Below are 11,877 nucleotides of genomic sequence, written 5' to 3' on the forward strand. Positions count from 1 at the left end.
AGTTGTTAGGAGTACGTACTGCTCTTCCAGAATACCTGAGTTCAGTTTCTAGTAACTATGTCCAGCGGCTCACAATTCCCTGTTAACTCCAGCTCCTGGGGGATCTGGCTTCTCCAGCTTCCACAGTACCTGCACTCATGTGCACATACTCACACATAGACATAAACACATAATTAAAAATAAAAACTTAAGGGGCTGGAGAGTTAACTGTCCGTTAACTCCAGTTCCAGGAGATCCAACAGTCTCTTCTGTTCTCCAAGGGCAATGCAGGACATGGGTGCACTTACCTACATGCAGGCAATACACTCATACACATGAAATAAAAATAAAAAATAAAAAATAAATAAATGGAAACAAAAACCCAGACAGAGTGTGGTTTGCTGGCTCCATATCCAGGGAATGTGGCCAGCTGCCTGAATGGGACAGTCTTCACCCCGTCCTGAAGCCTACCCACCAGGCTGAGGCCCCTGCTTCACTTCCAAAACTGGGGGGGAGGGGAGGCAGGGGAGCTTTCTGGCAGACTCCTCAGGGCTAGCTCTAGGATCAGAAAGGCCTTAAGCTCATCATCGTGACACCAGGGCACACCTGATGCCTTGCGATGGGTCCGAGCATGTGGTGTGGCAGCATCTTCTTTCCCCACACAGCCACCACACCTGGAGACTGCGGTAATCAAGATTAGGCTTGACCATGACACAAGCACGAGGGATCCACAGCCCCATGAAGGACCACGGAGCTAGGGTCTTTGTGCCCCACATTTCTCCAATCCTATCAGCAAGCACTAAGGGTCTGGAGTTCTCTTAGGCTGTTCAAACCTTAGTGACCAAGATCCACAGGCTAAGGACTCTGAGTGTGGCAACTGGTCAGGGATCGTGACGGCACAAGGAGCTACCGCCCAGGGCATATACCTTAGTGACCAAGATCCACAGGCTAAGGACTGGCAACTGGTCAGGGATCGTGACGGCACAAGGAGCTACCGCCCAGGGCATACAGCAACCAAACCAACACCGGGGCTAGCAGCCAGCTGGTGCAGTGAAGCATGGAACTGGGGGATCCTTAGCAGAGCCCCTGCTCCTGGGCCTCCTTCTGATGGCAAGCAGCCCAAAGACAGTGACCTAAGCCACAGTTCACTCCAGGCTCACTGGCACAGGGAAGGCCTTGTGAGTGGTCATCCTGCAGGAGGGACACTGCCTCTGAGGGTGCAGGCCAGGGCCCACAAGACTACACAGAGAATGGGGCTCCTCTCAGCATTTGAAGGACAACTTCAGTGTCTTTTAAAAAATATTTTATTATTTTCATTTCTTGTGTGTGAGTGTATTGCCAGCATGTGTGTTAAGTGCATCCGTGTCATGCAGTGCCCATGGAGGTCAGAAGAGGGCATCAGATCCCTGGAACTGGTGTAACAGATAGTTGTTAGCCATCATGTGGTTCTAGGAATCAAACCCAGGTCCTCTGCAAAAGCAGCCAGTGCTTTTAACTGCTGAGCCGTCTCTCCAGGCCTTGAAGGGCAAGTTTAGAAAGCAAAGTATGGGGCAAGAGGAAAGATAGGCATTTGGGGCAGAAGGCAGGCAAGGGGAGCCTTTTCTAAGGGCTTGTTCCTCACCTTGGGACCTTGGGGCCTGGGGTACACCCTGCCATGGCCCAGCACAATCCACTCAGTACCCCCCCGGGAATGACCAGTGTCAGGGAACAGGCCACCAAGTCAATGTGGAGTAACCAGTGTGACGCTCGGTACCTCTCAGTGGGCCAGTCCGAACTAGACAACACGTCACGCTTGTGTGAGAAAACGAGGTCACGTTTGGAGTGACTTGAGTCTGTGTGATGATTCATCAGCTCACAGCGAGAGACACTAACCCAGTTCCTGCAGGAGATTCCCGCATGGGAGGGGCTCAGCCCTGGCGGAGAACCAAGCCTTTCCAGGGGCCTACCTGTGCCTGCGCCATTGCTGGCCTGGCTCTGTCCCTTTGGCGGCTGCTGAGGCTGTGCTGGCTGCTCCTCGGACCTTAAACAGGAGAGATGAGGTGAGAATTGACGAGTAGGAAAGCCCGCAGAGCCACTCCAGGAATGAAACTGTGGGGACATGCGGGCTTTTCTGGCTCCTGGGGCCCCAGAGGCTGGAGGGGTGGTTAGGACGAGGCCCAGTAAGCACATGGGCACACTCTGTTTTTTAATAGGTAAGTAGTGTCTCAAAACCAAGCAACTCTCCTTCCTGTTCATTTTAAGTGTCTTCTTTCATCCTTAAGAATAGTTTACTAATAAGAATACACCAGCACATCTATTTACCCAGCAGCACATGAGGCTACAGCTGAGTGATGCCCCGTCCTCCTCATGCTGGGTCCCAGTGAATGGTCTCCCTGGCTTCCTGTCCCCAGCTCGGTGCACACTATTACAGTGACCACTGGGCCTCACAGCCTCCTTGGGCTCTGCTCTTACTCAGTCTCTGTCCACCTGTCGGGTCCTAACTATCACTTTCAACTGTGCAGCATGAGGTAGCTGGACCCCAGCGGCAGCCAGGCCCATATCCCTCTATCCTGTTTACCTCTGCTGCACCCTCCTCTGCAGTGGCAGGACACCAGTCCTCTCACCCTGCACTGGCCTGGGCCACAGGTAAAGCAGCTATCCCTGAAGCCAAGAGGTCCCCATCCCATAGGAACTCTGATGAACCTGGGTGGGGTAGGGTGTGCCAAGGAGCCTCCTACAGGAGTATATGCAACCCTCATCTTCAGGGATGAGGGGGAAGTGGTTTCTACTCTGTTCACGTCACACATTATAGATCAATAGCACCATGAACCAACCAGGCTTTTAGACTTGACACCTGCCACTGTGACATGAATCATCACGCTACGCAGGGGCACGGGACATAGAGGACAACTGGACTCATGTCCAGAGCAAGTCAGGTGTGTCCGGTGCTGGGAGAGGACTGCAACCTTGTGGTTCAATAGAGGCACTCGGTGGGGGTGAAGCATGCCTGCTGCTCCCTAAGACCAGGATGGGGCCACCCAAACCCTTGGTCATGTCTAGAGCCCTTGACAAAAGCGGGCTTCACTGGGAACTGGAGCTCTGGCCCAGAACACACAGGGGCAAGTGGGCACATGGGTTTCCTGGGTACGTGGATGTTCCCGAGGAAGCAGGGTGCTCGGGAAGAAGCAACGCCACCAGGGAACACTGAACTGACTTCTGCTGGAGTGCTGCCCAGGCACGTACCAACAGAACTGAAGGCCAGATGGCTATCACAGAAGCCACATTGTGACCTTCAGTGGGTAAAGGACTGCTGTGCTTCTAACAACTACCCATTCTTCAAAGGGAACCGCACCAGCGGTCAGTGGTTCGCAGAACACGTCTAGCGTTTAATGCGCCCACACTACCTTTGGAAAGCCTGCTTACTGACCCACAGTGATCTGTGGCAGGGCCCTGAGCCAGGTCGACATGTGCTATGCTGGGGCCAGGTGTGACCTACTGAGCCACGGGTCCAGCCTGACCAGGGCGGGGCCCTATGAGCCAGAGGCTCTGCGTCCCTCGCTCTCAGGACTCCTCGGCCTGCCACGGTGAGCTGTGCAGCACTGCAGTGTGCCCTCTGAACAGTCCTAGCTCTGGGGCTACTGAGGAGTAGAGGGAGGAGAAGGCACACTGAGGCTCGGGGCAGCAGGGCGCTGGGTGAGGCGAGACCTCAGACTAGCGGGAAGAACAGCGGGGTCCTTCCATGTGCCTTTGGACCTGCTGCCGGAGGAAGCCTTTGCTACTGACAGGCAGGCCCAGACCGGGTGACTCTCCAGGCATTACCTGATAGACCAAAACAGAGGTTTACCTGAACATATTAAATGTGTTTGAACCCTGCGGTTACCCTCAGCTACAGGGTGCACTGCGAGGTATGTGGAATGCACACACACGTGCTGTGTGGTATATGGCTGTGTGCACCTGCATGTTTTGAGGTGTCACTTTACAGTGCCCCGCCCCTCAGCATGACCAGAAACCAGGTGGTCCCCCACCTGGAAACCTTCCTCCCTCCACCCTTCCTCCTTCAGACTTCTAGATGGCTCCTAAATCCTCTCCCATCCCCAGCATAAGGCATAGGAGGGGCCTTATGGGATCCCTGGAATCTTCAGTTTCCACTTCCTGGGTGACAACTGGATGTCTCTTTCCTAGTCACCCCCTAATTAGAGCCTCTAAGTCCTTAGTCTCAGAACTGACTCAGGGCTTGGCACACTTCCGCTAGCGGTGATGATGAAAGAGGAGGGCTGGGCCCTCGGAGTGGGCCTGGGTGGGCGGGGCAGTGGGCGGAGAAGCAGTAACTGCTGGGCAGAAGCAGATGTCAACCTGTGGCTGAGTGAGCCACCCAGGGCCACCAAGGGAAGCTGGGGCGGTCGCATTTAAGAGGGCATCCTGGGTGAGAATGCACCCCATACCCTCACCCGCACCCAGCATAGCACCTGGGGACCCTGTCCACCCCTGGGTCTCCCCACACAGGCCAGGTCTCTATCGCACTCCGTGTACAACCAGATGTAATTTAATTTCTGAATTTCTATAGAGTCACAGAAGTTCAACCCAGGAGACACAGCAACTGAGGCCTCTATAGTGGTATCTGGGGTGGGGAGGATTCTGGCCTTGTAACCAGGGCTGAAAGGCAGGGAGGGGTCCCTCCTCCACAAAAAAAGTCACCCAGTGATGCCCATTCCAGAAAATTCCCAAGAGGCCACACTGACCTGGGTTGCAGGGGTTGGGGCAGCTGACTGATGACCACCGGAAAATACAAGAACTCTGGTCAAGAACAACACGATAGGAAGCAAATAGCTTTTCTCCAGAGACCTGGATTCTCAGAGCTAAGACCCACAGGCAGTGGGTGTGGCTATACAGGAGCCTGTCACTCAGAACTGAGCTGTGAGCACTACCACCAGAGAGGTTCACACTCAAGGAGCAAAAGTCCTAGCAAGGAAGACACTTGACCCCCACGGAGAAGGAAGGTCTGGCTGGGGTATTCTAGAAACAGTGGCATGCACCCTAAACTGCTGAGAGCCTTTTGTTCTGGCGGAGCAGGACCAGGGACAAAGGCTGGTAGCCGAGTGGGGTGGAGGTGGAGAGGCCAAGGGAGGGAGGCTGGGGTCCAGCTAGTGGCCCGAGTCCCCAGCCTCATCCTCCAGGTCACAGTACAGATGCTGTGCAGAGTGACCCAGTGCCCAGTCTGGTTTTGTAGTTTGTAGTATTGCTCTGGACTGACATGTCTACAGCTAACAGAAGCAGAGGCAGTGGTCATGAGGGTGGCCAGAGGGGTGGATGAGTAAGGACCGTGTGGGTGTCCAGGGGCAGCTTGACCCTGACAGGAGCCCTCATTCCAAGGACACAGCTGTCACTGCAAACATCCCCTGCAGAAGCTGAGGCGATACCATCATCCCCAGGAAGAGCCTGTGAGGGTGAGGGTGTGATCTCAACACACAATTCTAAGGCTGCTGCACACTGTAGGGGTGCTGGGGAGGCTGGGGGTGCTCGGGGCACCATCTTGAGATGGCAGAGGCAGAGAAGCCTCTGTTCAGGACGCAGAGCAGTTGGGGAAGGAGTATAGAGAAACACCAGGTGGGGTGGGGCACTCAGCATCCCCACAAAGTCCCAAGAGGCCCAGCCAGTCCTCTGAGGCCAGGCAACGAGGACAGGGACAGGGAACACAGGATGGGGGCATCTTCTGGCCAAGTCTGAGGGGCAAGAGGTGGTTCTGGGGTCTGGTCTTTGGTTCCCAGTCAGACCCTCTTAGTCATAGCTCTCCGCCCAGGCCTGGGTGGTGACGTGAACACTCACACTAGGCTTCCCATATCCCAGTAGGCCACTTTCCAATACCACAGCTTAGGTAGGCCTAGGCAGGACTTAAACCTGAGAAGTCAGATCAGACCAACAACACAACTCACCTGTGCCCCTCTTGGACCAAGAGCAGATGCTCCTCAGATGAGTTGGTTCCTATCACTCTTGGCCCATGAGCATGTCAGGGATCTGAGCAGGGGCTCCAGGACCCCTGGCATCAAGAAGAGGACACACACCGTGGTGTGGCCATGGTTAGTCTCTCAAGCGCTAGAGGCCCAGTTTTTAGTGTGGTGACAGAGAGGAGAGGGAACGTGTAAGAGGTGGGGCCTGGTGGGAGTTTCTCAGGTCCTGGGAGCCACCTTGGGAAGGAATTAATGTAGTTCTCTGGAACCCTGAAATTGGTTCCCACCAAGTTGTTAGCTATTCTCTCTCTCCCATACAGTCTCCCGCCATAATGCCAAATGTCATGAGTTCTCACCAGAGCTGAGCCAATGCCAGCACCATGTTCTTGAATCTCTAGAACTGTGAGCTAAATAAACCTCTTTTCTTGATAAGTACCAGCCTCAGGAACACTGTCACAGTAACAGGAAAAGATGAATTCAGGAGTTACCTGGCCTTCAGCACCTCCTGCATCTTCTGTTCCAGTTCAATCCGCCGCTGCCGCTCACGGTCCAGTTCCTGCCGCAGCATCTCTGAGTTGGTTTCTTCTCGAAGCTTCCGGAGCTCCTCCTCTGTAGAGAGAACAGATAGGTGATCAGCACTCATGCCCACTGTCCCCTCTGATAAAACTGTGCAACTCACAACAGCAGACAGATTTCTGCTCTGTAAGGGACCCAAGTACTTGACCTCGGGTTTGCAGAGTGCTCGGAGGGAAGGCACGCTCTGGTCCCTGTCTGCTGTCTGTGAGAGAGACAGCAGACTTTCTACCCCTTCTTTGGGGTACACACTACGTAGAGGATCTAACCTCTTACTCAGCTAAGGCAAGACTGGGGCAAAGCAAGGGTTAGGGTGTTTTTTAAACTACGCTCAGTAATGGTGCGAAATAAAACCACACAAGCCATCTCCCCAAAGCCATGGCCACACTGGGCACCCCAGGGTATGCGCCACCACCTATACCGAGTCAACCCCTCTGTGCCAGACAGGCTCCAGGAGGAGCCAGATGCAGAACAGAGGCGAGTCACCCTGGTGCTGAAGGACCTGGAGACAAGATGGGGTCTGGGAAGAGGACGGGACACTCCTGAACGACCGCAAGAAGGTCAGAGTGAAGTGGAGCCTTGGGTGTAACTAAAGAGCAACATGGCAGACTGCTGCGGGAGGGGTGCTGGGTGGGGCAGGCAAGTGCGGGATTCAAAGAACGAAGGGTCTGGTAGCTTGGAGGATAGAGGTGCCAGGTGCTGGAAGGGTAGTGGCCTTCATCTGCAGATGTCAGGGCATGGGGTACCAGTCATTTCAGAACGACCCTCCTTGTTTCACGGGAACTCATTCATGCAACAGCCCATGAAAACAAAGGCTTGTTCCCACGCCGGCCCGGAAGACGGGTCCCTGGCAGCACCCTCCTGTCCTCTTCTTCCATCACACTCAGGGTCACTCAGCACAGCTAGGGTTGAAGGTGGGGAAGGGCCGCCACCCTCAGCACAATGCTTTTGCGAAATTAGCTCCTGGTGGAATCCCTGGCTGCTCGAGCCTGGCCAGAAGAGCACGTCAAGTGGCAGTCCTCTGCCTTATTCTGAGGAGTCCTGAAGCCCAGCAGGAATAGAAATATGCTTGTAGGAGCAGTGAGGGTAAGGCTCAAGCAGAGAGGAGCAAGGCCACAGACGGGGCTGGCCACACACCTAAGGGGCTTGGAGGGCTCTTCCTACCGCAGAAAGGCTGTGGGGGAATGAGGAGGAAGTGGGGGCTACAGGCCAGAGTGGCAGTCTGAGGGTCTCAGCCCAGACAGTTGGCTCGGGTAGTCAAGGCCTGCTTTAAGATGCAGCCCGGGACCAGGACTGGTAGCAAACAGCTACGGTGGAGGGCTTTGGTCTGGGAGGGCTCCACTGGCTCAACCCTCATGGATTGCTGCCACTCCGTCTCATGCCAAACCGTCCCTCTAGATCCAGTTCTGCCCAGCTCTGCCCACTTACTACAGTAATGGTCATCAGGGAACAATGACCAATAGGGAATGCCTCCTCAGGGTCCTACCACTTGGGTCACAGATTGCCAGTTCACCCCAAGGAGCCACAGTCTCCTCTGGGCTCTCAGCACCTGGGGCTACCAGGGGAGAGGGCTCACAGCCAGGGAGACCTCTGCAAGCGCAGGGACAGTGCAGACAGATCTCAGGATACATCCAGCTCCCCAGCCCTATGGCTGATCAGCCATTTCCAAGGCCAAGAAAACACGGAGGTGGGGGAGGGCGGCCTCTTGGATAGGGTGTCATGAACTCTGTCAGTGCTGACAGGGAACCAGCTAAGATAGTGCATCCCTATTACGAGAGGGCAAGAATGTCTCATGCGGAGCTCGGGCTTCCTGAGATGATGTGGCAGTCACCTGTCACTTGTCAGGACTGTCCTGTGGAGGCAGGGCTTGTGCTTATACCCAGCTTTACCTACCCTGCCCCCATAGCCTCAGGCAGGTGGCAGAGGAAATTCCAGAACAGCCCCAGAGCCAAGGTCACGGCTCTGTGTGGACTGAACTTGGTGTCCGACCCCGGCTGAGGGTGTCTATGCCCAAGTTGGCCCAGGTTGTGGCCTGTGGTGGCTGCAAGTCCAGCTGATGTGTCAGTCCTACGGTTAACAAGCTGAGCCTTAGGGAGGGCTGTGTCTGTAGGAAAAGCCACGTTTGCCCTGTACTGAAAGATGTTCCTGAGGCAAAGGCATAGAACCAATTCAATCTTCCCAACCTGGGGTTGGGGGAAGGAACATGTGGCCAGGCTCCAAGAGAGAGGCAGCTGCTCCATGCTAGTGGGCAAGGTGAGGTCCATGCTAGCCTGGAGCCCTCTTTATGGGTAGGATAGGAGGTGTTCAGAGTGACCCAGTGGCTTCCTGTCCTGGCCTGGCCACTTCACTTCACCTGAGGACACAGGGCCAAGCCTGAGACCCTGAGGTTCAGGCCAAGGTCGGTACAGCATACCTAACTGGGTCTAGGAGAACCGTACCAGACACCTAGGGATGCTGTCTAAGTAGAGTAGTCATGATGGACCAGGGCAGAGGCCAAAGCCAAAGGTCAGCAAACCTTCCAAACACGTAGACTTGCCGAGTACTGGAGTCTGCTGGCTTAGCAGAGTACTGGGGTACCATGCCTCCATCTGCTGGGCCCCATCAGAGAAGCTATCCCTAAGGGGGCCAGAGGATGCCAGGCCAATTCTGCAGGGAAGTACCACTTAGCTCATTAGCTAGGCTCTCTGCAGAGCCATCAAGCCTAGCAAGGAGGCTGAGGACTAAGGCCAGCTCCTCAGCCTGCTGACCATGTCCCACAGGGCACAGACACAGTGCAGGGTGGAATTAGGAGCAGAGCCCTGGGGTGTGCTCACTAGACGCCCTCAGCATCCCAGGAGCTAACTAACACATGTGGGGAGGTGCTTACATATTCTCCCTTGACTTTGATTATGGGGTGATGGCTTAGGGAAGGGAGTCTGTGGTCCCCCTCACGATGCTTGGGTGGAGTTTCCCTGATGCATATATAACCTGATGCATATAACCTCACACAGGTACATGTACATACATATAGATAAAAATAAATCTTTTTTTTTTTTTTTGTCTTTTTTGAGACAGGGTCTCCTTGTAGTCCCAGCTGTTCTGGAACTCATTATGTAGACCAGTCTGGCCTTGAACACACAAAGATCCACCTGCCTCTGCCTCCCAAGTGCTGGGATTAAAGGCGTGCACCACCATGCCTGGCAAAAATAAATCTTAAAAAACATAAGAACAAAGAGGATGGAGAGATGGCTCAGTGATTAAGAGCACTGACTGCTCTTGTAGAGGATTTGGGTTGGGTTCCCAGCACCTGCATGGTGGCTAACAAACTTGACTCCAGTTCCAGGGGCTCCAATACCCTCTTCTGATTTCTGTGGGCATTGCATGACACGGGTGCACTTACATGCCGGCAGGCAATATGCTCATACACATAAAATAAAAATAATAAAGTATTAAATGAAATTACCAGGTGTGGGTGGACCGAGCTGCAATCATCTGTCTCCATCAGGGGATAAACGGCCGGGGAACCCAACGCTGTTGGCATTGCTGGGAAGGGCCCCTGAGTGAGAAGAACCAAGGCTGGGGGCCTGACACTTCCCTGTCTGCTTATCTGAACTCCTAACACCCCCATCCTCTCTGTGATCCCAGCCCACGTAGAGAACAAGGCAGCTCTACCAGCACCCACACGCTGCTCGGACACAGGAAATCAGGCTTTCCTTAACTGGCCTCCCCTGACTATCTCTCTGCCTTCCTGAAAGCTCATCACCAGGTTCCATTCATAGCAGAGGATCAGCCAAGCTGGCTGGGACAGAGGTGAACACATGTGGATGCAGAGACCCAGTCCTAAGATGGGCAGGACGCGTAGCACTTGGTGCTGGCGAGATGCCGAGGCTCTCTTACTCTGCGTCGCCCTGACAAACACCCTTCAGCCCCTCATGGCACTTCTCAGCCCCAGGGCTGGGAAACAGCCTGACAACAGCACAAAGTGCTTCTCCTCTACCCTGCACCTCGGCAGCTCAGCTTGGCATGGAACCAGCCTTCCCTAACTATTGGGTGCTTGGTCCCTGGGGGCAGGTCCACTCCAGCCCTTGTCAGCCCAGCAAGTCAGCCTGTCCAATCCCAGCAGAAACCCTCAAGAGCTTGCCGCCTTTTCCTGGTCACATGGATAGCTAAGCATAGAAATCCAGCCGGGGTTTCTTTCTCTCCATGAGCTCTTTCTCCCTCAGCTAATGGCTCCCTGCAAGGCCAAGCACTCTCCAAAATGATGAAACCCAGAGCTGGATAATGTGGGCTGGCTTCCTTCCCGCGGTGACACATTTAGGTCAGATGCCGCACCCAGCTGTCTCTCCACAGGACCAAAGCAATACCAACCCAGTCATCGGTTTCTCTCGCCCCTCCCTCAGAGGAGGAGCGGGAGGGCTGCCTGCCTGCCCAGCAGAAAGTGCTGAGCTGGCTGCTGAAAAGCCACTCATGCCTGGTCTCCCCATGGGACACAGTCCCTTAGGACCATGACAGGCAGCCAGTCTCTACCTCCAAGTACTGGTTGTACCCTGTTGACAGTTTCAGCTTCTCCCTCAGAACCCTGGATGACCCCGTGTGGCAAACCTGCCACTTCCGTGACCCTAGGTCCCTCTGGTCTCTGAGATGTTCCAGGCCGTTCACAGAGGCCGACGACACTGGCCTACCCATGAGGGGTCATGGATACATGTCCTCCCTGCTCTCTCACAGGGTGGGGCGTGGGGCGATGGAGCCCCTCAATTACCCCAGCGTAGCTTCCTGTGGCCGCTGTAAAATAATACCACGTTCTGGCTTACGACAACAGTTGTTCTCTTACAATTCTGAAGATTAAAAACCCACAACAGGGGGGCTGCAGAGATGGCTCAGAGGTTAAGAACATTGAATGTTCTTGCAGAAGACCCGGGTTTGAATCCCAGCACCCACATGGCAGCTAACAACTGTCCGTAACTCCAGTTCCGGGGGATCTGACAGCCTCTTCTGACCTCCACGGGCATCGCCCGACACAGGTGCACTTACCTACATGCAGGCAATACACGCAGACACATAAACTGAAAAAAAAAAGCTGGATGTGGTGGCTTATGCCTTTAGTCCCAACACTTGGGAGGCCGAGGCCTGCGGATCTTTCTGGTTCAAGGCCAGCCTGGCCTGCATAGTGAGTTTCAGGCCAACTGGGCTACAAGGAGACCCTGTCTCAAAAAGAACCCCCCACCCCCCAAAAAAACACACCAGCATAGGCTCTGAATCCTACTCACATAGTACATTTAATTCGTAAAAATATATTGCTTTCTGAAAATGTATTTTCCATAGTTGGAAAAAAACCCTATATTCTAGATTGAGTTTTTATCTCACCATTCAGGTCATTGACAAGAAACCTCTAGTTCTGTTGTATTCAAAAGATTCAGCAAAG

General features: G+C 54.3%; 1 protein-coding gene across 2 annotated transcripts in view; it reads right to left on the reverse strand.

Annotated features, from left to right (window-relative positions):
* Window positions 1–11,877, reverse strand: part of Gramd4 (GRAM domain containing 4) — a 51,656-nt gene that overhangs the window by 15,786 nt on the left and 23,993 nt on the right. For both annotated transcript variants that reach the window (XM_008830852.3, XM_029562388.1), the window contains 2 exons: window positions 6,392–6,512; window positions 1,926–1,999 (listed from right to left, as the gene is read on the reverse strand). In XM_008830852.3, the coding sequence (XP_008829074.1) occupies window positions 1,926–1,999; window positions 6,392–6,512 (195 nt within the window). The remainder of the gene's footprint in view (window positions 1–1,925; window positions 2,000–6,391; window positions 6,513–11,877) is intronic.

This window comes from Nannospalax galili, unplaced genomic scaffold (assembly GCF_000622305.1).
Source record: "Nannospalax galili isolate Female #2095 unplaced genomic scaffold, S.galili_v1.0 scaffold1855, whole genome shotgun sequence".
NCBI classification, from domain to species: domain Eukaryota; kingdom Metazoa; phylum Chordata; class Mammalia; order Rodentia; family Spalacidae; genus Nannospalax; species Nannospalax galili.